A 25,997-nucleotide genomic window follows, 5' to 3' on the forward strand; every position below is an offset into this window, starting at 1 on the left:
TTTCAAAACTTTTTCTTTCAAATGATTGCTAAATTGAAATTTTTTTTATATGTAATTGCGTTTTATTTAATTTCTATTATATTTTTAATTGCATTTAATTTAATTTTCTGTTGAATTATTCCATTGCGTTTTATTTAATTTTCTGTTGAATTATTCCATTGCGTTTTATTTAATTTTCTGTTGAATTATTCCATTGCGTTTTATTTAATTTTCTGTTGAATTATTCCATTGTGTTTTATTTAATTTTCTGTTGAATTATTCCATTGCGTTTTATTTAATTTTCTGTTGCATTTTTAAATTTAAAATTGAAATTTTTAAAATTGTAAGTACAAAAAGAAATGTCATAAGACATGATATCCTCCCCGAAAATAACACAAGTAACAAAAGATTAAAATATAAATAACAAAGAATATAAATTAATTAATTTTATTTTATTTACAGGAGTTTGCAGTTGAATTTTACTTTTTTGAAGTTTTCAAAAAATGAAATAACTTAATTAGCAATTAATTAATTTCTACAAATGTAATTTTGTGCATCACTTTAGAAACATTTTTTCGAAAATTGAATTCTTTCAAAGACACCAATTTCTAAATATCTAGAGCAATTCTACAATGTAAGAGAGCAAGAGAGAGATTCTTTAGTGTAAACTACTATAAAACTGTATTAAAATTTTAATTTAATTACAGTAATTAATTTACTTTCAACTGCGTTGTAAAGTAGGTATGTCCACTATAAACTGGTTTATTGAGGGGTATTTATGGATGAATATTTTATTGCCTATTGCAGTAATACATTTCGTGTCTCTATAATAGTGTTGTGTAATGTCTTGTTAGATTTATTGGGCAATTCTGTCACATCAGAGCCGAATGTGACAGAATTGCTTCATTTGCTTCTAAACGACATCTATATATTTGCTAACACAGGGTGCAATAAAGAACGTATCTACGAAATTTGAATAGGTTTTACAGTGGTTCCTAAACAATTAAGTGGTTATAAATGGAGAAATTATATTTTTTGATAATTTTTGTGAATTTTAAAATAAAATTCTGTAAGATTTTGTACTGAATATATTGCAATTGAAGTTGAATGAAATTCGGTGGTATTCTTTACAGTGTCATGTCATATTTTACTAGAAATTGCAAGAACATTTTGTATTAGCTGTACAAACAATTAAAATTAAATAGGAAAAAATGATCTCAGTAAGATGTGTGGTCGCCCGAACAGCAATTCAGGACTGATAGCGATGTTTCTTGCTGTTAATGATGGTGTCGATGAGATCCATAGACAGCGGCATCCATTGTTTTGAGAAAGCAGTTCGAAGCTCCTACAGAGTATGGGAGGATGGAGGGCAGTACAGTGCACGCCTATCAAGGGCATCCCAGACATTCTCAGTGGGGCTTTGGTCGGGTGCTAGCCAATTCATACGGATAATAGTTTTCTTTTCAAGGTATTGCTGCACTAGGCAAACTGTGTGAAGGTGGCCATTATCAGCTCGTAGTATCAATGCCTCACCAATTACGAATGAATACAGACGAACAAAAGCGTCATCTGAAGAGCTGTTTTGGCTATACCTTCAGGAAGCAGACTCCGTGGTTTGGAACCGGATCTTTATCCTGTGGACCATAAAACAGCTATTTGCATAAGGCTATGCAAGTATAACTCGTTTGCCTTCCTTACATTGATGCCGTACGCCTTTGCCATAGATGAACATATTCCAGTTCCGTGAATTTTGGACTATATTTAGCCAAATTATCGCAAATTTTCCATTTTTTTCCTAATATACAGAAACTAGTGTGATTACTTATATTTCGAATTGTGCCTTATTATGTTAACTATGATTAAATTTAATAAAATGCAAATTATACTTAATTGTAATTAAGAACAATATAAAATTTAATGTGTTGAAATTGTATCAATTCTCACTTAAAGCGTTTTAATTTCAATGAAGTACAATACAGTACAACTGAATAAATTTAATTGCGATTTACTTAAACTGTTAAGTAGGCTACTTTAGTATACAGTAGCTTCATAATTATGAAATTATACATATACAGGTAAATGCACTTTATTAATTAAAATTAAATTTAACAAAGTATATTTCAAACTGTATCTAATTAAATCATTTAAATTGCAATAGAGAACAACACAGTTAATTCAATTCACTTAATATTGCTCAGATACAATTAATTAAGAATTTAATGCAATTATGAATGCATTAAATTCATAATTACACAATTAACTACATCTACAGTTATTTATAATTAGAAATAAGTGTAATCAGGTAAGTACACTTTAATTCATTAATTATAATTAAATTTAATAAGATGCATTTTAATTTGTACTTAATTACAATTAATTACAACTTAAAATAAAGTTTATTTACATGCACTTGAAGCATTTAAATTACAATTAAGTACACTATAGTTAACTAAAAGTGCTTAATTACATTTTATATAAACTATATATATATAATTATCTAATAATTAGGTACACTTTGTAATTAAGTAATCATAAATAATTGTATCTACTATCGTTATTCGTGATTAGATAAATTTGTAATCAGGTAAATGTACTTTATTACATTAATTAAAATTAAATTTAATAAGGGGCATTACAAACTGTGGCCAAATACGCTATTTAACATCGGAGTGGGCCACTTTCCCGCAGAAAGCCCTCCGGGAGGCACCATTTATGGCAAATCACCCATGCATTGTATTACCTGGTTCCTACAGCTTTACAGTTTTATATAATTATACAATTATGAAGCGTAATTAATTGTACTTAACAGTTCATATAGATTGCATTTAAGTGCATAGAGTTCATTATAATACACTATATTGTAATTTAATGCTACTTAAATGCATTTTACCGTAACTTGACGCAATTTACTAATGTTGAAATAAATTATGTTTGTATCAGTTTATTATAGTTAAAAGCAGCCATATTGTAATCTAACCAATTACATTTAATGTATACGAAGACGTAACACATTATAATCGTAATAAATTTTACTACTTTAAAACTAAATTAGCTGAAGTTAATAAATTGGTCGTTAGGTGGTTAATAAATAATTGAATTTTAAATTTTAATGCAAAAAGGTGTGGTCAATGATTTATTAATTATTTACACGCGTTCATTAATTTCATACGACGGTAAAAAAATTAATTTTTTAAATAATAACTTTTATCCCTTTTTTTGTTAATCCAACGCAATAAATTTGATAAACGCTTAATTTAACGTTAAAATTCTTACTTTTTTCTTAAACATAATTTTTTTATAAAGAATCGTGTACTGCGCCATCTGTCATGAAAAGAATTTCTTATTAATTATCAGTGCTGCCAAATCGGCATTTTTTTTCAAAACGCCACACTAGGTTGCCAGTTCTATTTTTGATTTTTAAAAAATAATATTCGACTTAAGCATTACTTAAAATTATACATTATTTTTTGTGATGAGAGAAATAAGGTCTTTAATATTGTCTGGCTTTGGCCTTGTATGTTCATGCACATTCAAGGCCTTGATTTTTTTTTTCCCCCTTTTAAAGTTTTCCTATTATTTTAAAATGATTCTCTTACCAAATTTTACAATCGACTTATCGTGACGACAATTTCAGTCCATGCATTTTTAGTAAATAAACTTGCATTAACTAAATTTATCAAGTAATAAAAATGTTTCAGAGTGAATTAATTTTAATGACGACTTTCATTTTTTTAATGCTAATATTTTTTATATTTAATGTTTCAAATTTATTTTTTAAAGATAATTTCCTTAATTGCTTATTACTTTCTGCTTACTGTTAATTGCTCTTGTTCAAAATTTTTATCGAATAATCAATAAATTTATCCTTTTTTTTTTTATTTTTATACACTATGTACTGTACTATCTGTGCGTGTGTCCTTATGTTTGTCCCATATTTTTATCGTACGTAACCATAGATACTTTCTACATTTTTTGCTAAATTAAATTACTTGTACCCTTTTTTAAAAAGTATATCTATATATATTTAGGGCTTCCCACAAGAATTATGGCGCTGATAAATTTTCATTCTATAATAGAGATTCCATTACAGATCCTCACCATGATTTCTAACGGGTCAACGGTTATTCAATACTTAGCTTCCCTATTTCCCAATGAGCCACCACACATATTACATCATTTTACGATCATTTATAAATGATTGTATGTAGATGTAATGTGCACGGTAGCTCAATGGCTCCCATCATATCTTCCACACTTTGCAAGCAATTCATTTAAGACTCATACGTTTTCCATGTATTAAATATTATATACTTTACTACGTGTAACCACATAGTTTTCATCATATAGTTTGCATCATAAAGTTTGCAACATTGCTATGCGGTGATATAGTTTGTAGTCATTTACATTTAATTCGACAGTTAACCACGCTTTGCACTAAGTTACATCTTCTTACCATTTTATTATCAATTATCCTGCTAACATTTTACGTTTAATAAACGTTTCAGTTATTTTTACGTCATCAAGACTTTACAATACATGAATTGAACAAACATTTCAGACTTTACAAACAAGTAAAGAATTTACTCAAAACAAGAAAATCTCCATTAGCAGCGAAACACTTAATTATACACAAAAAGTGTAAACTTTATCACGAAAGTAGACTAAATTATTTCATGGAAGCCATATTATAAATGACTCCCATTAAGGCTCGAAGTTATAGCTTTGTATTATGAGGATCTAAAACGACCTTTAGTATCTTGCACGATCTCCTTTTGTATGTGTACTCGCAGCGATACGGCCATCGTAAGCGACAGATTTGGCCACAGATGATGCAATTGCTGTTCCAAATCCTTCACTCATAGGATGACCGAACCTGGCATTTTATCTGGTCCTGCAAATGCTCGATGAGTGACAAATTCAAAGACTAGGCAGGTCAAGCAAGTGTCTTTTCTTTTTTACTTCTTCCACCATGTAGGCATTAAGAGTGTCTCTTTAGCGAGCCCATTATGGGTGCCGCCAGGCCCAGAATGAGACGGCAGAATGGTGAGGAATGAGGCTATATACAGGTGGGTTCAAAAGTAGGTATACAGCTGAGAATCTGAGAAATATAAATGTATGGATTCATTATTATTTTCTTTTATTAGTTCGTATTCCTTATTTGTGATTTAATTTCTACATAAAAAAATAAATGGTTTTTTTCTTCCTATCTTCTCCCTGTATGCTTTTCCATAATAACAACTGTATATCTACCCGTATATCCGGATGGACCAGCTTCCGAAAAATTCCTGGGATTTTTTGACCCATCCGGATTCGATCCCGGATACCCATAGCAGTTAGTAGTTATCTTAACCTTTCGGCCATCTGCCCGTCAAGCCAAGTAAGTGTCGAAACGAGATATTCGTGGGAAACCCTAGTTGTGTTCAGCTGACGTGAGCATTCTCTTTGGAAAATGGCTGTTTAAGACCTCACCACGTATAAGGCAACACATGAGAGCACAGGATTTCCTAAATGTAACGCTGTGCTGCCAATGTCTCTCATACCTCTATTAAAGATGGCAAGCAGGGCAGAGCTCAACAGTAAAAGCGGAATTAAAGCACTAATCAGGCTACTCCACACTCAAAACAGTGGTCATCCGTTCCAAATAGAATCGGTATTCATCACTAAAGACAATACGCTGCCAGTCCTTAGTAGTCTATCCTTCTGTCATGACACCATTACAAACTAAACTGAACAATGCTGAGGCACTAACGGCAGGATGCACAGCGGTCACTGTGCATGCACATTTACTTATGCTAGTCGTCTAGCATCGATTACAATCGGAAGACCCAGGATTGAATCCAGGCGAGTAAAAACGTGACGATCTATTCCGGGATGTGTCGGGCCTGTCCTTCACCTCCCAGTTGCCCCATTGTATGAATGACGATGGGTATAATGAAGAAGCTGCTTAGTATGCATAGGATGAAAAGAGTTTTAAAAAGTTGCCTGCCAATGGTATGGGAAGAGATAGGGTTTTGTAACGGCACTTCCAGCTTACTCTTCATGGCGACCAGAGACGCCATTGAAGATGTTAATACTTGTCTCACAATCAGACGATCAACTCTTCTGGCGCCGTCAAGTCTGTCATACATGTATATATATCTCACGTTTCTCACGTTTATCAAACTCCACCAGCATAGCTTATCACTCTAGAGAGCCCGGAAACGAATCCGGACAGGTAGAAAATCTCCGGAAATTTTGAGAGGAAAGTCCGTTAAGCCTGGTTTCTCGCCATCTGGCCGCCCCATTGTAAGCCTAGCCAAACTCACGATGAACCTGTTAATCCCATAGGGCAAAAAAGTATTAAAAAAAACTCCATTAGCTATACGCTGAACGTAATGTCTTTGACTGCGTTGTAAAGCATGCCCAGGATTAGAAGACCTTCAAACAACAAATACACTAAAAATTTTGAACACAGTGAGCTTCTGCGAGCTTTTTATAGAACGTTCTGTTGGTATTAACTGGCATACAATCAGTAACATTTACATAGGTGTATGCAGTTTTGCAATAATCGGATAATTGTATCTGGGTACATAAACCTGTATAATGGCCAAATTTTCAGCAAATTACACTTAAATGTATGCTTAATATAATCTTGAAACATTGCTTTTTTCTTTAGTTTCGAGGCAATTATCCTTCTATAAAAATTAACGAAGTGTGACAATCTTCGTTTCAAGTTGGAAGTTCATAAAGGCATAAAACTTTTACTACTTAGTTGCGAAATTTACAACAAAGATAAAGGATAACATAAGCATTTAAGTCAATAAAACTGATAAATTTTCTCGTAAACATTGGCCCACGTCCTTCTGGAATTGTAAATATTTGAAATAAGTAGTATTTCTGTGAAGAGGAAATGGCTCCTTGGAGAAATGCCAGTTAAATCTTCTCTTTCAAGGTTTAACTTTTATTGTAACGTTTTAAATCGTTAAACCCTTCTAAAAATTTAGAATATGTATTAAATGCTGGTTTTTATATATTTTATTATTATTTTTTTTTTAAAATTGTACTGAAAGCCATTTTGTATATATGTATACATAACCGTTAACTCAAACTTTTATTGCTATTAAAAATTAATAATACCAAGAATAATTTTTATGTGATTTTATTATATATATTGAAAAATATATTTTTACATGTCTAAATATATAAAAAATATTTTAAAATGTTTCCGACACTCGATTAATAATAATACGAATGATAGTGACATTTTTTCACTATAGATGGCAGCACATATTAATAACAAGAGACGATCTTTATGAAATACAGGTATCAAATTTTTAAAAAAATTAAGTGTGTTATATATTTTTTAATAAATTAAATTTTAAATCAATATTAATTTAAAAAGTTTGAGAATTTTCTACAACAAAAACACTCATTTTTTGGTTTAATAATAAAATCATATCGCAATGTTTCCTTCTTCAGCGCCACCACAACTTTTTGATTCGTCGATAACTAAACTAAATTTTAATTTTTAAACGACTTAAAATTAAAATAGTTTAGTTATTAGTATTATTACAGAGATAATTTTTACGTATAAAAATTAACAAATAAAAATTATTTTACCATCCAAAAACGGAGGCAGATCATGTTTCCGTTTTTAAACCGCATAAGGAGGCGGCGGCTCCGTGCCCTATATTTTCAAACAAGAGATTTAAGTAATGATTCATGCTGAAAATTAACACTTTTAAAGATTTTTAACCAACTTACATCAATAACTAACACTTCAGACCCCGGCATGTGTCTAGAAATGACCTCTTCCCAGGGTGGAGCCGTTGCAACCCTGTATGAGCTATCCCTTCGAGCGGGTATCACTCTCGCAGCCGCTGTATCGTTAGTTAATGGAGCAGTATCACACGGCGTGTCTGTAACGTGTGATGCTGCAGCGGGTGTGCACGTGTCTGCAGGCCAACGTGGTACAACACTCCAGCTATAGGGATTCTGCAAAGTGACGCAATCTCTATCGTGACGTAAGATTCTCCACCTGTTAAACATAAATTTAAGTAATTGACTCTCAACGAGGGCATAAAAAAATGGCGACTTACATCCAACACAAGGCAACTATGACTCCTATAACAATGGAAGCACTGACGACAACGATGATGATGATCAGAGTATCGAAAGAGATCGTCATTAAATTCTTCTTCTAAGTCCTTTCACGTCACATTATTATCTAAAACACAAATTTTTAGGGAATAAATTAGAGTTTAGATCCAAAAAAATCAACTTAACAGCGTTTTTTCGGATCCAAAAGCAGATTTTATTTCATGCAAACGAAGCCATGTTTACAGCTCATTCTTACAACTTCTATCGTTCTTATAATAATTTAAACAGGTCCCGGATTTAAAATATATAACAAATTAATTAAATTTTCTATAATTAATCATTTAAACCCCATATTTATAAGCAAATATTAAAAATAAAAAAAAATAGATCGTACTACTGTTAAATTTAACGTTGCCGCAAATTTAACGACCGTTAAAATGGGTAATTTACGGTTACCAAATTCAAATTTTTTTTAAAAGAAAATGCTGTTTAAATGTTATTTAATTAATTCTAAGAATGTAAAACCTTTGGTTTATGTAATTTAACCCCTTTTCCACGCAAAATTTTACACTTCAGATCCCATCGTTATCGTATACAGTATAAATCACTCGCACTTCCTGACATTCTATACCATTTTACGCTCGTCTACGCGTAACGTTAGTGCGTACAGTAATTAAAATAGATAAAAATCTAAATATATATATATATATATATATACACGAAAAAACATCATTAAATAACACAAAAATTTAGAAAAATCTAGTTATAAAAAGTCGAGAGATGGATGCCATCATGTCGTCTCTCTACCTTAATGAGAGTAGGGTGAGTTAAATATCCCCGAAAGGCTTCATTACTGACGTCTGGAGGAGGTTAATGCTTCAAAAATTACACGTTAGAATAAAAAAAAATCCCCGAAATATCTAGAAAAACAAAAACAATGATATGAAATGAAGTACAGATGTATTTTGTTATTAGAATTCTTCACGTTAGGATCGTTAAGGGTGTACGAGCGTGTGATTTTTTTAGAGTCTATAGAGAAATAGGAAATTAATTCTTCATAAAATTCTAAAAAAGACCTTGTTTAAATGACTAAAGGTATAGAATTAAATATTGAATCAGATAATTGGCACCCTCTTTTCTTCTCTGTTATCCTGATTATTTCTAACGATACAAAAGCAAAATTTCGCAATTTATACTTCTAAAAACTTCATTAAATCTTTCCTTATACTATAGAATTGACATTAAACAGTTGAATTTCGTAGAATCATCAAAATTTCCTTCAGGATACATTTAAAAGCTAAATGATGTCACCTCTAAATGCATGGCGTGTCTAGGAAGGTTGGAAGCTAAATTCATCATAATTTATCTAATTATCCTTCATTTTCTGGTGTTTTTAGAAGTTAAGTAAACAGATAAAAGCCACTTTTACATCAAGAAAGGGGGAATTTTGAATTTTTTTGAAGATCAAACCGAGCCATACTTTCGTTTAATCTTGGCGATTCTTTGGATTCACGATGGCTCCCGATCTTAATTTATCTCTGTGGTGTTTTGGAAGTTAAATAAACATTTAAAAAAGCCATTTTTATACGAAAACAAAGCAAAAATTATGAATTTTTTTGAAGGTCATACCTCGTTGAATCGTTCAAGATGGCTCCTAATCGTGATACGTACTTTTAACCTTTTATTAAAGAAGTAAATCTAAAAAAAATCCTCGTAAAAAAAGAACTCAAAATACACTTTACCTACTCAACCAAGCGAAGACAAACTTGACATTATTCATTCTGTCCTTGACACCTCTTTACTGTGTTAAGTTAATACAGCAACAGTGTGAATTGTCCTATTTTTTTTTATTTTCTGGATACAGGATCTCTATTCAATCCAGTCGCTTGGATGATCGATCTGATCGATCTCGACCTTGCTTTAAACACACAGGAAGGTGTGTGTCTCCGTGTGTGTGCGTTGAAAACTAGGTCAATGAGAGTCTCATTTTTTCCTTCCAAATACATATCACACCTTACTTTCGCTAACTTTAAACACGTTTCTCTCGAATTATAGCCCCCAAATTTTTGATCGAAACAGATTTTTTTTCGATAGTTTGGGCCCTCCCAAACACCAAAAACACCCTCCACACTTCATAATTTAAACGTAAGGCGCGTAAAAACAAAGGAAAGTAGGTTCACCCCCACACAAACCATCACAGACTAGTTAAGATTTTCATTGAATTTCTATACGTGGCACCTTCTTAACAAACTTTTATTGTTCTAAAAAAGCACGAAGGTCACCTCAAGTCTTTCTTAGAATAGTTAAGGAACGAGTTTTAGATCATTAATGTTATATAATAATCGAAATTTATGATTGAATAGTGTCTCTTTTCTATCATTGTGACAACAGCATTGTTGCACGTTGCATGTTGTATGCCCATTTAACGACCGGATAAGACCCGAAAGTGTATACATAATCTACACAGGAGGAAATTCGAAGAATTAAATTGTGAATTTTTTTAAACTATTCGATGACACGAAACCAGTTTCTACGAATTTTAAACCGGGGTGGTGAAGAGAAAACATATACAAACAAACACATCCCCGTTATCACCCCCCCACGCTTCTTATACGCTAATTTAATTTAAAATATTAACAAATTTTTACGTAATTATCGTCGTAAGAGCATCGTAAACACCTCTACAACGTATTAAATTAACAACCCTCGAATGTAACCATGTGATAAGAGCGTTTGGACAGACTCAACTAAGCCGCTTTTTGCGTGTCATTGACGTCTAGTAGCACGCTAAATATTCGATTTTACGAATAAATTAGACGTTTAATTCGCTACAAACGGGTTTGGACGTTAAGTTGGGGGTTTTGTTTCCTGTTTAAAATCGATTTCTGTTCGCGTACAAGGCTTATATAACGAAGCTTAACGGTGTGCGCGTTATAGACACGTATGGACAACACTCACCTTTACTTCATCCTCCTTGAACAACACGTATACTAGTCTACTGTGCGCCATTGCGGAGTGCAACTGTTATGACAACAGGAGTACATCTGTGCCGAGGAGGGACAAGGTTCGTTGTGGCTCGTTTGAGGTTGTGGACAGGTGTCCTTGATGTGTAACGTCTGGTTGGTATGCAATGCACGAGCGTATGCATCATATATATATACATATATTATAATTATACACGATCCAAAATAGATTTTACAGTTATGTATTAATAAATTTCTATAAAAATTGACTTTTATTTCGTAGAAATTTCATTTTTGCATGAAAAATTAATAATTTATTCTGTATTTTTTTTTTTTTTTGTAGGAAGCAGATGTTGTAACATCTGTATACCTTCTTTTATTATTAAGAAATAAATGAATTTTATGGTGTGGAAATTTAAATAAAATAAAATTATTTTTATTTGTATATATAATACTTAATTGTGTTATTGCTCTTTTATAAAGTATAATAATTTACTGAGTTTGTCAAATTTTTATTGATTTTTTTAAAAAAAATATAGTGCAGGATTAATTAAAAATTGTTCGAATTTAATTACAATTTAATATAAATAATCGTTTACTTTTTAAGGATTTTTTTATTAATAATAATAATAAATATATGATAAAATATAAAATTTAACTTAATAATATAATAAAAAGGGGGATTATTTTTTAATTAAAATACCTAAAATCAACAGCAAAAATGCTTTTAATAAAGTACAAAATATTTTAAAAACACACTAATAAAAATTTAAGATTTTGGGGTGTTTTTGCTTGAAAAAAAATCAAAAATTAGTGTGGAAACTTGATTAGAAAGGCTCTGTTCCAGATGTTGATTAAAGAATAGCTCAATGGAATAATAGATCAGTTGTGGATCCTCTCAAAATCCAGACAATTTTCTTTGTGGCGTTGTGAGGAATTTCTAAATGTCGCCATACAACAGTCCGAAACTTAAAAACGATTACAAAAGACTGTTTTAATGATTTATAACCGTCAATATGGAAGATTGTCTGGAAGAATACGAAGAAAAATTATAATCTGTGTAGCAAATCGAGCAGAGCATATGAATAACTTATTTAATGATTTTGTAGCTGCCACGTTTTAGCCATTACACCACCTTCTATTGATAATTTTGTTATTTAGAGGTGTATAACGGTCTTTTAAGTACCTAAACTGTATAAAAATTCGAGTAAATTAATGTACTTCCGTTCCGAGCATCTCTGCTTTATTTCTCGGAAGATTGCCGTTACCGACTCGAGATACCCGAGGCATTATGACGCGAATTAACGAGAGCATAGACGTTAAAAATTATATTCATAAAAATTATTTTAATGATACTTGTATTTTTTTTTTGAAAACATACAATAATTAAACATAACCGTGAAAAAACTGTATAATGATTTACATTTTCAGACTTCTATAACTGAAAATAAATTGAAATTAAAATTTATAAATTAAATGCAACTAATTTTATTATCTATATAAAATAATGTATTGAAATGGTCTTAATACTTATAAATTACATTTTAAAATGTTCGGCCATAAAAAAAACTATTGTAAAAATTACATATGTAGTTGTAAATTATGGGAAAAAGTACAAATGAAAGATGATTGAAATTACTATTTTTACAGTAACAAATTTGTAATGAGGATGATTCTTTTGTAAAGAACAAATGGCATTGGCATTCGGGAACGAATAAAACCATAATTACTTATATTTCTGTCGGGAAATTAAGCGAGACGCTGCGATGCATATTAAAATTGTACATTTATCGACTCAGATTTTGGCAACGTTCTTTACAGTATTTTAAAATTATTCTTCTTCACCGTCAAACTTCTACATTTTCCGCATCTTTGTCCTGATCTTTGTCGCCGTCGTAAAATTCGTTTGGATATTCTGGCCTATTAAAAAAAAAATTTTAAAACTTTTTATAAGTACTCTTTAAAAATTTTGTTCAAAATAAAATATAAAGAACATTTTTTAATGATTAAAAACAGAAAATTATATTTTAAGAACTAGTTATAATACATTTTTCCTGTTATGTCTGACCTTAATCCATCTTTTGGATGTTTAATTATTTTTCGAACGAACGACCTAATTTATAATAGTGTCCATTAAATATAGTTTTTAATAAATTAACTTATATGTTTTGTGACTGTCAATTGTAAAATTTTTTGTAGTTTCCTATAATTCAAAGACAGATTCTTCAATACAAAAGAGCATGTAAAGCCAACTGTCTACTATGTATAATGGATAACAAACAGGAATGGGAGTAGTCTTCAAACTACTATGGCTTTCTAGAGCATTATATAATAACAAAATAGTGAGAATATATATGTAAAATGTATCTTGGATTGTTAATTACAGTAGAGCATCGATTATCCGACTTAATTGGGGACTGGGGTTGGTCGGATAACTGAAAAGTATGAAAAAATACATTATTAGTATAGTGTATTAGGCCTGGTTTAAATACTAGCCTCCCTTTCATGGTCGAGCCAGTGCTGCCAGCTAAAACATGCAAAAATTTAACAAAAATAATATTAAAGTATCCAAGACATAACCAAATATTGTAGCGCCACATCACTAGCGGACATTTGAATTTGCCGACTAGAACGCAGTCGGTTAACCGATAAGTCGGTTAATCGAGGGTCGGATAATCGATGCTCTACTGTATATTATAATAAAGTTCTATAAGAATATGACAAATCTGTATTTTATAAAGTTAGTTTCAAAAACTTGTATATTGATTCTAAACCAATGACATTAATTATAAGTTAAAGTCACATATTCAATTCAAAGCCTATCAATTTTTATTTTAAAATTTCAATTTACTAACTTTAAATAAGAATCTGTTCCATTTTATCTGATAAAACTAGAAGTGTACACAAATAAAATTCTATTTTTTTTTTAAGTGAACTGGATTGCTTTCCGAAAGGGAAATGTTATCGTGAATACAGTACGACTTAGTTACATATATATCGGGCAAATAATTTTATTAAATTGCTAAAAATATTTGGCTCCAACACACTAATTTTTATTATCAATTTCAATTGTTTGAATAAATTAATAATTATAGAAACATTTGGTAGAAAAGATTGACCCAGAAAAGGATTCAAACCTGCAATTCTTGCAGGCAGACAAGTATGCTTCTTGTTATGTTACTGGATTTTCTAGATTTGAGAGAATTAATACTTAAAAAAAGAAAAAAATCAACATTTATAAAAAGCAGGCTAGAAATAATTAAGGAAAGATAAAGATATAATTCCAAGAAAATTGTAATTTGACCTGCATTACTTGGAATATAAACTATCTGGCAGATCTTTACTCACAACTGGATCGGAGAGGTACGGCCAATGAGCATGTTTCAATCATAACAGTCTATGATAAATCGTGATAGTTTGACTAGATTTGAGTGTAGGTCCTCAAATGATTTCACCACCATTTGATCAACAAGAATAGAAAGAAAAGTAAATTAAAATAATTAAAAAAATGAAAAAAGCTCATAAAAAATTACAGATGAATGTATTCAGAAAGCAATATTAAAAATAATTGGTTTTTTTTGTGCGATAATAAACAATTGAGATCTGGATCTAGCAATTAAAGAAATTGAGTGCAAAAACATCTACATATTATCTTGTCTAAGAAAATAAGAAATTTGTCAGAAAGCAACACTGAACATATTGTGGAGAGATCAAGGAGAAAATCTTAAAGAGCTAAAAGAGAAAGATTAAAGACATTTTCTATATTTGCATATGTAGAAACTGCATATAATTTGATAATGTAATGGAAGGCAAGCAAAACATTTTAGGAGAGATTTTGTAGATTAAATTTCATAAATTACATTTTAAATTCAAATGAATGCTTTAAATGGAAATTTGTTATCACAGCTTTCGGGAATCGAGAGATTATAAGGAGAATAGAGAAAATGGAATTGAGGACGAGTCAATATCTTATCTTCCATAGTAAGTAATCAATAAAACGAAAGAGAAGATAGCTTACCTTCACATTAGTCTAAATACAAAAGAATAAATGAAATCAGAAGATGGGAAATGTAAAAATAAGTTTAAATATTTTAGAATGTTAAAAATGAAGAAACATTTAAATAAAAATGTAACAAAAAAAACCAAAAAAAAAAAGATAGGAAACACTAACTTTTCATCAGAAGTACTTTTGAAATACTTAATAAACAATAAGGGAACAATAAATTTGTCTAATGTAAAAGAATGAAATAGATCCAGGAAATAAAATAGGTTTATAAAGTATATAAATTGAAAATGTAGGACAAAGTGTTTCTTTGCTAAACCAAATTAAAATGTTGATTCAATGCATCAGGCATTTTAACTCGGCAAAATATTTTAAAATGCTAAAAAACGTTTTGAGTTCTAAACTAAGTAAATGAATTATTAGCTTTGTCTCGAATGCATTTTCTGTTCCTTACTCGATTCTACCAAATGCCTTTTCTGTTTAATTTTATTCAGAGGTCTAACAATGCACCCGATAATAAAGCTAAAAGCTTCGAAAGCATTTGCGTAATGCTAAATTAAGGCTTCTTTAGTTAATTAATTGACGTTTTTGTTTGCTTCGGAAAGCTTCCGTATCTTAGAAAGTCGGAAAAATGCCTGCCTCCGTTCGAGATTTAAGTAAATAAACAAGCTCTACGAACAGTTTAAATACCTGTAAAATTTCATTAAAATGAAGAAATTTTTGTATAAATTTTTTAAATAAAAATATGGTATAGATCTACGATAATTGATTACAAGAATACAAGAAAAGTTTTAAAAATTTACTTTGTTTCCGTCTCGTTCTGAGAACCACGCGAGTCTAAATTCGGTTCTTCGGTATTTTCTAAATTTAACATATCCGGAGGAACATCTTGCATCTGCACGCTGGGAGCATGAGCAAGACATTTTAGATTCTCTGTCACTGCTTTTACAATAGCATCCAGATACTGTAAAATATCATAAACCTTTAATTAAATTCCATGTTTAAAAAAAAATTCCTAAAACTGAATATTTTAGTTGATAAAATTATAAATTTCAGTCATTTTATACATTTTTTTTTACTAAAATTTGTTAACAAGAATAAATTACCTGTTTACTATTTGCATTTTCTTGCCTTGTAACAACTTCAGGATGCAATGTAAAGTCAGGTGCAAAGTATTCAAAGTATTCTACATAAAAATTTTGCCATTAGAACATATATATCTTTATAATCTACTGAAGTAACAAACGTTTTTGAATATAAATTAATACAAAGAAAATAAAAATCATACCATTGTAAGGTATTTCGCTACTGACGGCTTCGTCTACTAGTAACGAAGTTTCGTACGTCCAACATCGAGCCACATTACGAACGGTGTAGCCGCCGCCACCGAGAACAAGTAAGGGAAGATTTAATTCTTTAACAAATTTGACACATTCACTAGAACAAGATAAAAATACACCTGATTATTTGTGCATTATTAAGACTTAATGATTTATATAAATATTTTTGATTGGATACAAAAAAATAATGAACTACTCAGTAATCCAGCATGCTTGCGAATCTGGTACTCCTCTGTGCAAGAATGGCTGATTAGCAAGAGTGTGTTGTGTATTAATTAATACACTAGACTCCTGTTAACCTGGCCATTCCTTGCACAGAGGAATGCCAGATTAACAAGAGTGCCAGATCACCCAAGTGTATATAGGCCTAGAGGCTGTAAAAGGCAAAAATGTGTGACACCTTGCCCTTCGGTACGAATTCTTTGTGGATGCTGGCAGGTCAGATAATACGGCACACTGACACACATGCCAAAATGAAACCCAAGTAAACAAAAAAACTGGTGCAACACGACTAACATTTTCGGAAAACAGAAGAGTACAGGTTATCACACTGAAGATATGCCAGATAATTGAGAGGCTAAATTAACAAGAGTGTACAGTAGTTGAAATTAATCAATCTTTATGTTATAAGTAATTTAATTGTTTTTATCATAGTCTTCTTAATGTCAGAGTCAATAAAATCATAATTTCCTTTATCAAATCTAATTTATTTATTCTGCTTAACATTATCATTTGGTTACTGTGCTTGGGTATGGAAAATCCTAGAGTGATTAAAATAAGATTCTACCAAATCTATAAATAAGTAACAGGGGCTATTTAAATTATTAAACATATGAAATTAACATACCCATGTCCTTTTATACTTAAATTGAAACATCCTAATCTATCTCCGGCTAAAGAGTCGGCACCACACTAAAAGTCAAAGAAAGATTTATTTTAACATTGAATTTAGTTCAAAATCAATTATTTAAATTAATTAACTAACACAATAAACATTATATATATATATATATATATATATAATATATTATACAGAATGATTCAGCTAAAGTCTAAGTGCATACTACTGAGAAGGGTAGATTGAACAAAGACAAATTGGAATTACAGCAGAGAGTCGTTTATCCGAACCCCGGTTATCCGAACGCTTTCCAGTCGGACTGTGAAGTGCTGAATTGAACTTTTTTGATACTAGATTTACTTCTAAAGTATAATTTTTATGTTTTTATATTTTTCAATATATTTATTTTGTTTGTACAAAATAAAAAAATAATTTTTAACGATACAATATCCTCGATTATTATTATAAAAATTTTTGTTAGGCTTAAAATCGATGAAAATTCAACACGAAGCGACACGCAACAGAGAAAAATTCAACACAAAGCGACATGCAACGGAGAAAAAGTTCAACATCGGATAGGCTAAAATATTTTTCGTACATAATCGGTTATCTGAACAAATCACTTAACCGAACAACCCCAGTCCCCAATTGATTTGGATAAACAACTCTCTACTGTATATAGCAGGGGTAGCCAACAAGTCGATCGCGATCGACCGGTCGATCACGATGCCAATTTTGGTCGATCGCTCGCGATGTCTTGACTTGTAACTGAATGCAACTCGTGAACGTAACGCGCAAAAGCAACAATATGCACGCAGTTATCACTGGACTCGTAGAAAACACAGCTATTTAGCTTGAATATTTGATACTGTCATGCGGTAGCTTCTTTTCTTTAGTATTAACATTATTATTATTATTAATCAATATTATTTATCCACGGTGACAACGTTGAGTTTCAATTTTTCATTTGTTTAAAATGTAAGTACCTGTTCTTTATGTTTTAAATTAAATTATGGCTTTTCTTACCTATCTATTTACTTGATAAGTGAGCGTTTTCGGCAACAGACCTCTACGTTTTTGGATTTTTGGAAATACGTCAATTGAGAAAAATATCCCAGTATCACCAAATGTAGCAAATATATTTATTCCTGTTTCGGAACTACATACCTGTGTGAATTGGCATTTTCATACTTAAAGTTAACGAAGACTAAACATTCTGTCCTGACTGATTCCCATACTGAAGAATCATTATTATTATCTTTGTCAGGATATACACCTAATTATGTTTCCTTGATAAGAGACTTGAAAACTCAGTCCTCCCATTAATGTAACGTAATAAAATAAATTCTAAATCTGTCTTTATCAGTAGCTAATTTGAATTAATAAATATTGTTAATAATTACTCGTGTTGTTTTAATTCCCCGGACGTGAGTTTTTTGGCCCGTTAAATAATTACGTTGTTTTTTACGTAGGTAGATATACAGGGCGTTTCAGTACAAAGAGCACTCCCGCGAGCTATTGATAGATTAGCAAAAAATAAGTCTAAAAATCTTATATCATTCTTCCATGATAAATTTTCCTCGCCCAAAAACAAATCGCGAAAGTAAAATCTTATAATCAAATTATCAGCCATACTGTGCAGTTTTATAACAACTTTTTCAAGTTTACAAACAAATAGTACCACAATTTATACATTGTAATTGATAAAAAAATTAAATTATATTTTAAGTTAATAAAAATCTATCTTAAAAGTGTGGAAAAATCGATTTTTTTTTAGGTGCCGCCTGTACGGAATGAACTCGTAACTGCAAATATCAAAAGTTGGGTCTGGAAATTTATTTTCTTTATGAGCTTATATCTTGAAAACTTAATAAGTGATTTAAAAAATAAAAAATAGTTTTGAACATATATTTTCCTTATCTACCCATAGCTCGCGGGAGTGCACCTCGTACTGAAGCACAGTGTATAAACATAGTATGTATTTCACACCCCCCTCGCCACTTAGACTATGCCTACGACAACAAGTCGATCGCGACACATTTTTAAGATAAAAAGTAGATCTTATGTACACAAAAGTTGGCCACCCCTGGTATATAGCAATGCAGAGTCAGAACACCATCTTCATGTAGTAGATGGCATTGCTCAGCTGCAAGATTGCTCATATGTTCTTTCAGGATATTTTTGGACCAAGTAACTAATTTTTGAATAAAATTTCTTTTGCCTGTTTGAAATATTGCATTATTCATGCATTATCTAATCAACTTACATTATCTCATTATAAAATGTCTATTTTTCAATAGAGTTATTAAATCTATAAATTATTTTAATCAAACATTCATACCTGTAGAACAATACAAGTAGGCTGATAGAACTCCATAACTGATTGAATAACTGGTTTAAAAACTTGAAAATAACCTGCAAAACAACAAATAAAATGAAAAAATATATAATACAAGATACTCTAATATATTTATATCACTTCTTCAAATAAGAATCAATTAATTTATTGACACAAGATACCATTTCTCTGCAGACTATCCGATCTCAATTTTTGTCCACGTAAATGGGCCAAATCTATAACGAGATCTGCCAACTTACGTGAAGAATTTCTACATTATATAATATGCAATCCTAAATATTACCAATTTCAAAGTTAATGGACGATGGATGGGAATTGCATGCAAATTTTTCATTGTCATATTGCTGTTTCCTTTCGGATGGTTGTCTGCCAACGATCGCCATGCCGTAGGTATTATCACACAGTCCTTATTACTTACATGTTAACTGTTATATTAAAAAGTTCTATACCTCCAGACTTCTTATTTTTTAAATCAAAGATTTTTCTAATTTTGCATCCTCCTAGTTGTTTGTATTTATGGTTTGTATTTTAGAATTATGTAAAAGTTTCTATTACATAGTAATTTTTGCTGTAGGTGAATGTGTATAGTTTCAAAAAAAACATCCCGTAATCATTTAAATGCTATGACACAAAAAAATCTCAAAAAACATTCTAAATCTGGAATTCTCAATTTGAATTTATGTTTCTTCTGTGTAAGCTTGATGCAGGCCTATGAAAGAAGACCAAAAACATTTGCTATTGTAAAAATTAAAAGACGTTTTCCTGCTGGAAGAGTGTTTAAGGTTCGTTGTATGTAACTGGATACAAGATACCACTTATATATAAATGACCACTTACAATAAACTCTCTAAATGCAGTAAACAATTTTATTAACAAATAACATTGTGCAAGGTCTGTTCTCAATGTACAAATAGTTTATGTGCAAATAATTATAGGTTTAAAACTTACTCTGATCGTCGATTCCTTCCTTTAAAGGCACATTAACTGAATAATACCGGCCCGTTTCGGCACCAATTTCATACATATCACCTAAGAACGTTAAAAAAATTAAACAAAATTTTAAAATTTAATTTATAATATGAATAAAATAAACTAAACTACATCAAACAAACATCCCGAAAACCTACATATAACAATGCTTTAAATAATCAGGCTATAAATCTGTTATTTTAATGATTAATACTCTTATATCTCATATCTCTTCTATATGATTCTAAATTATTTAATATATTATTAAATTTACAATTATTAATTTAGATAAGAGATGGTGCTTAACGTCTACCTCTAGTAGTGAAATTCTGACTCTAAATGACGTGTCGCACGATCCCCTTCCCATCTACAGTTTTGAGGTACAATCAAGATAGTGACTGCGCCTGTAACACACATCAATGTTTTCTCTGTGGTCTAACGTGTTTTTGACATGAGTAAATTAACTTTGGGTACATTCTATTCTATATTCTGTAGCAGGTGTGTTAAGTGACTTACTTTCCCATCCTGTAGATTCTTCAGCTCGGGCTGACTCATGTCTATTCTTTCGCTGTACAGACTATAGTAGTGTCTATTTTCTATATCACCAATACAAAAACTTAAGAATAATGAATCTCTTGAATCTCTAGAAATGTTTTTGAATAAAAATTATTGGAAATTTTGGCTGTTGTATAGATTACTCCCGGTGGAATTTTGGGACTGAGTATATATCTGAATTGAGGAGACCAAAACAAGTTCAACAGTACCATACTTTTGGAGTGCAGATAAAAAATAAGAAAGTTATATTTACAATTTCTTGCCTTCCACAATGCATTCTATGCCATTTTAGAGTTTTCTGTGGTAATGTGTTTAATCCAACTGCACATGGACTTGCAGCCTTGAATATCGATTAAGTTGAAAAAAAAAGATTTTCTATTAGGGATGGTTACCTCCCAAAGGGATAGGTTAAGTTTTTTAGACAAGCCGTGAAAGCGGCGAAAAGTACCAGCCGACCACAAGTGATAGTGAGTGTGTCGGTGGCTGAGGGGCCATAGGTCCCGAGGTCGAGAAGCGCAGGGGCATGCAAAAAGAACTTACTCCAAATGCAGATGATCAGTGTGCCCGTGGATCAACATCTGCTTCTGTTGAAGGTGAGTACATTCTGTTTTCTTGGCCTTTTATGTGGGCAGTTTTCTTTAGTCTTTGCCGATGTGTCTTTAGAATATATGGCCTGACTGCCTGTTAAACACACAATAGGCTTAGCGGAGAGAGCGATGCAACCCCTGATCACAATCACTGGAAATGACAGGCAATTCTTTACAGGGCTATATCTCGTGAAGGGTTGCATATAGGGGTATGGCTCCTTTGACTTTTTTGTTCCCAAAGTTCAAAAGTTATATTTATGATTTCTGGATAGCCAGATTTCTTGCCTTTCAGTATTTTTTTAATAGTTTGCACATTTTCACTGCTAGGCAGCGATACTAGCAACTACAGTGTCATCTGCTTAATTTTCTATTTTCTAATCAAGCATCTTTACTACACCCGATACATGTAAAGCTATACACCAACCAAAGCCGAATATAATCGGGCGAGAAATGGCTATAATACTAATAATTTAATAGACAATTTGCATTAGAGGTAGACGTTAGGCACCATTTCTTAATAAATTTAATAATTACAATTAATTAAATAATTTAAATAATAATTTAGAATTACTGGAAGAAAGAATCTGCCCAAAGTGGGACTCGAACCCGTAACTTCTATCCATGCAGACATGTTACCACTTACGCTACGCAGACCTTCGGCTCGATCTCCTCTTCCAGCATATATAAGCTATAACCATCAACGGTAATAACCGTTGATGGTTATAGCTTATATATGCTGAGAAGTTTCACCGCCTGTATAGATCTCGTTGCCCTAATAATTGCCGCTCGGTCCCAGAATTAGGGCAACAAGATCTATACAGGCAGTGAAACTTCTCAAAAAAATAAGAGCTATACAAGGCACATGTAACCACAGAATGCATCAATCATAGGGATGCGGATGGATTATCCACCGCCTGGAAGTCCTTTTATATTGATACAGGTTTATAGATGTATTTTTGACGGCACTATTGTTTATTATATTTATTTGTTGTATTTTCTTTATATTTTTATTTTGTAATATTTGATTAACCTGTAAGCACATTTCCGTTAATCTGCACAACCGTGCTTTGAACTTTATTTTTGTTTTTCGTAAATTTCGAATACTTTGTTCTTAACTTTAGAATAACTGACAAAGACTGCTGAAATCGGTCGAAAACGTTTTTAACAAATTAAACATTTGCTGGATTGTTAAAAAGATGTTGTTTATATCTTTTACAGTTTGTTTAGCTCCAGTAGACTTATATTATTTAGTGATGTCTAATGACACAAGGTGAACCTTGACGCCACTACTGAATCGATAGTCCTGTCATTGATTGGTCGGGCTGTCGGCTTTCTTTAACATAAGAAGTATAGGAAGTTGACCATCAGTAGCTGGCTCTGCTGAGTAGCTTGTTTAGAGACAGAGTTATCATATGACAACTAGAACAAATATGGCATTCAAAATTTTGTTCATGTAAACCAAACTGTTCATAAACAGAGACTGTAAGGAACTGAGTCCGAACGTTATTTTTATTTTATTATTAATTTTTCGTTTTATTATATTTTATTTGGGGCTTATGTTTATTTAGGACGAAGGTTCCCCACCATTCTTTTATTAGTAACAAAAAAAGAAGATAAACCAACTCACGAAAAAACAAGCGCCGTAGGAAAAATCTCGCACACTTGCGCTGCCCAGTGGAAGTAAACGGTCTGCAGAAAAAAAAAATGGAGGGGGGAATCCCCACACTCACTAGTAAAGAAATACTTACTAAATCGTCTTAGCATCCCAGAAAATTGTGCTAAATACTTTGTAAACGGTTTATAAGCTTTTGTCGAAAAATTAAAGCCATCAGAAGGAAACTTAATGTTAGAAAACTAAGTATGTAAATAAGGGGAGTAACCCAGCTGAATTGTGACGTCACCTCACAGCCTAAAACCAGGACATCAACCGAAGAATGACGAGGTGATTTCCAAAGCGAGGTGAATTCGAAAGCGAGGTAATTTTCTGGTCGAAGTCCAGATTGAGAATTAGGCAATCCAAGGTGTTAAAGAGTAATTCGATTGACGATTTGATGATAGTGAAAAGATTGAGGAAATAGGTTCCTCGTATAGTGAGGTGACGGATAGATGTTTAATTCGTAAGAGATTTTGTTCATAGTTCCTAAGTATTTGATTTGTTGAATTTTCAAAGGGGAATTAATATTAAGTTAAGCTAAGTAGCTGAGTTTATTGTCGGGTTGACTTGTTGATTTTCGTTAACAAATTTTGTTTTGGATTATAGACATTTGTACGTAGTAAATTCTAGTTACTAATTAAATATATTTGAACTTTTTGCTTTGACTTGATATTTATCGTTATTCTTACTAATTTTTTCGGTGCACGCTTAAAAGCCCAGGCCTGGCAAACTAATCTTGAATCCGCGTAAAGTACCCGTTAGGTTAACGGAAGTTTTACCGACCGCAGTTAGTGTCGGTTTCCTAAGATACTAAAAATAGTACTTTACAAGACATTCGTAACCCGAGGTTTGACCATTGAAATTGAATACCCTGTGCCATCCCATGTATTAATTTCTTTACTAAATAATCAAAAATATAAAATGGTTGCAAAGACTTACTTGGATTTCTGACTTTTAGGAGTAGAGAGCTTAGAGCTATCAAATGGCTGCAGATACATATTTAAACAACAAAGTTAATGTAATGAATTCTAGCCTCTTCCGGCAACAATTTTTTTTATTTGTCAAAAGTTTTTGGCTCATCCTTGTGATTGAACATTTGCATAAATAGAATTCTTTTAAATTCTTCTTTTAAATAAAAAATTTAAAACCATTCTATTTATATAAATGTTCAATAACAAGGATAGTTTTTGGATAGCCAAAAATTTTTGATAAATAAAAAATTGTTCCCAGAATAGGTAAGAACTCATTACATTTAACTTTACTACAGTTTAAAAAGCTTATTAACAAAATTAATGACAATTGGTAGAACATGTATTTGAGTTGAATTTTCAAAAGTTGGAAGTTTGAATTCACTTCCAACAGTTTCATTTTTTCAACTTTGGATACATTGTGCAGTGGAGAAGGTTTAACTTAAGTTTCACATACAACATTGCAGTTTCTGCTTCAGCAAATACTAGAAATATCCCCAAGACCCCAAGATCCAGAGACCTAGCAGGCCAGATTTTACAGTAGATTATGCCAATGGAAAATAAATTTTCCAAAAATTATAGTCCAAAAACCAGAACATCTATGAATGAGCAGTAGCATCATCTAATGCAAAGTGAAAATGCAGGTCATAAACCTTACAAGTCTTGTATACAATGCTGTATGTATAACTTTAATGTCATTACAAATTTCTCACAGCACAATGACTTTTCAGACACCCTGTACTATGATCCATGATTAATCAAACCAACCTTAATTTATCATTTAGACGTGATAATTTGTCAAGAATGATGCCTTTTGAAAGATGCTCTATAAATACTACTAGAACATCTTTTTCTCATTAATCTTTCCTAGTATGGAAGGAGATTCCACATTAATTCTCATTTATAACCATGTATTAAAAATAAACATGTCTTATTGTTTTGTAAAATTATTTTATATAAAATCAAAAAGCACTTGTTGGTGTTCTTCAGAAGCAAGTCTTTACAAGTACCCAGAAGTACATCTAAACTTAACTTCTATATTTTTTTTAAACTTCCACTTGAATGGTGATTTTGGTTTTATAGTAAATGATTAAAATTGAAGACAAAGTCTGTCAAAACAGTTACTTTTCATTCACTTTTATGTTCTGGAATACATTTCTTGATGACCTGATCTAAAGGAAAGATAATGTCGTTATGGAATATACTTTGGAACATAAAAGTGAATAGAGGGTGACTGACAGACTGTCTTCAATTTTAACATTTAACTTCTATTGTATTTAGACATATTTGATAAATAAACACATTTTAAACAAATAGAAATATTAGGCAGACAAATTCAATACTAGATTAGAATGTTATTGTTCATGTAGTCTGAAAACAAAATGGTGGTTGTTATTATTATGAAAAGAATTCTTATCACTGATAAATTTAAATACTTAATTTGGGCATTTAATGTATAAATTTTATTTTACTCTCTTTATTCGTTACTTTGTCATTATATAAAATAATATTAAATCTTCAGTATGAAAAATTCTGCAGATTTGTACATACATCACCACTTAATTATTGTGTATTTGTAATTATCAGGTTGATTCAAAAGTTCCTGGACACAAATACATGATACAAAGCTTTATTCATAATAAAACACAAAGACATGGTCATTCCTGAAAATAAAGGCCATTGTTAGCTATGGTCTTGTTCCA

General features: G+C 31.3%; 2 protein-coding genes across 3 annotated transcripts in view; both read right to left on the reverse strand.

Moving 5' to 3' along the window:
- Positions 1-4,418: 4,418 nt before the first annotated feature.
- LOC136983167 (uncharacterized) lies at positions 4,419-11,227 on the reverse strand. 2 transcript variants are annotated; one of them, XM_067279824.1, is made up of 5 exons: positions 11,017-11,227; positions 8,058-8,185; positions 7,723-7,996; positions 7,579-7,645; positions 4,419-5,077 (listed from the first exon to the last, which is right to left on the reverse strand). In XM_067279824.1, the coding sequence occupies exons 2-4, from the start codon at positions 8,144-8,146 to the stop codon at positions 7,613-7,615; spliced, it is 396 nt and encodes a 131-aa protein (XP_067135925.1). In that variant the 5' UTR covers positions 8,147-8,185; positions 11,017-11,227; the 3' UTR covers positions 4,419-5,077; positions 7,579-7,612. The 2 variants fall into 2 exon arrangements, with proteins under 2 accessions (XP_067135925.1, XP_067135924.1); XM_067279823.1 differs by lacking the exon at positions 4,419-5,077 and having other exon boundaries at positions 7,102-7,645.
- A 1,219-nt stretch (positions 11,228-12,446) lies between these two features.
- The window catches only part of HDAC3 (histone deacetylase 3), a 34,724-nt gene continuing 21,173 nt past the window's right edge, over positions 12,447-25,997 (reverse strand). The window contains exons 8-14 of the mRNA XM_067279801.1: positions 20,510-20,590; positions 19,544-19,617; positions 17,212-17,276; positions 16,313-16,461; positions 16,131-16,210; positions 15,828-15,988; positions 12,447-12,941 (exon numbers count right to left, since the gene is read on the reverse strand). Of these exons, the coding sequence (XP_067135902.1) occupies positions 12,869-12,941; positions 15,828-15,988; positions 16,131-16,210; positions 16,313-16,461; positions 17,212-17,276; positions 19,544-19,617; positions 20,510-20,590 (683 nt within the window). The 3' untranslated portion in view covers positions 12,447-12,868. The remainder of the gene's footprint in view (positions 12,942-15,827; positions 15,989-16,130; positions 16,211-16,312; positions 16,462-17,211; positions 17,277-19,543; positions 19,618-20,509; positions 20,591-25,997) is intronic.

This window comes from Centruroides vittatus, unplaced genomic scaffold, assembly GCF_030686945.1.
Source record: "Centruroides vittatus isolate TY-2023 unplaced genomic scaffold, ASM3068694v2 contig_877, whole genome shotgun sequence".
Lineage (NCBI taxonomy): Eukaryota > Metazoa > Arthropoda > Arachnida > Scorpiones > Buthidae > Centruroides > Centruroides vittatus.

Bases quoted from the DNA above. Each gene is read 5' to 3' on its own strand.
- LOC136983167 (XM_067279824.1), bottom strand. From the start codon at position 8,146: ATGACGATCTCTTTCGATACTCTGATCATCATCATCGTTGTCGTCAGT. The intron at 7,997-8,057 runs GTAAGTCGCCAT...TATGTTTAACAG, and splicing joins ATAGTTGCCTTGTGTTGGAT to GTGGAGAATCTTACGTCACG. The intron at 7,646-7,722 runs GTAAGTTGGTTA...TTGAAAATATAG, and splicing joins CTGAAGTGTTAGTTATTGAT to GGCACGGAGCCGCCGCCTCC.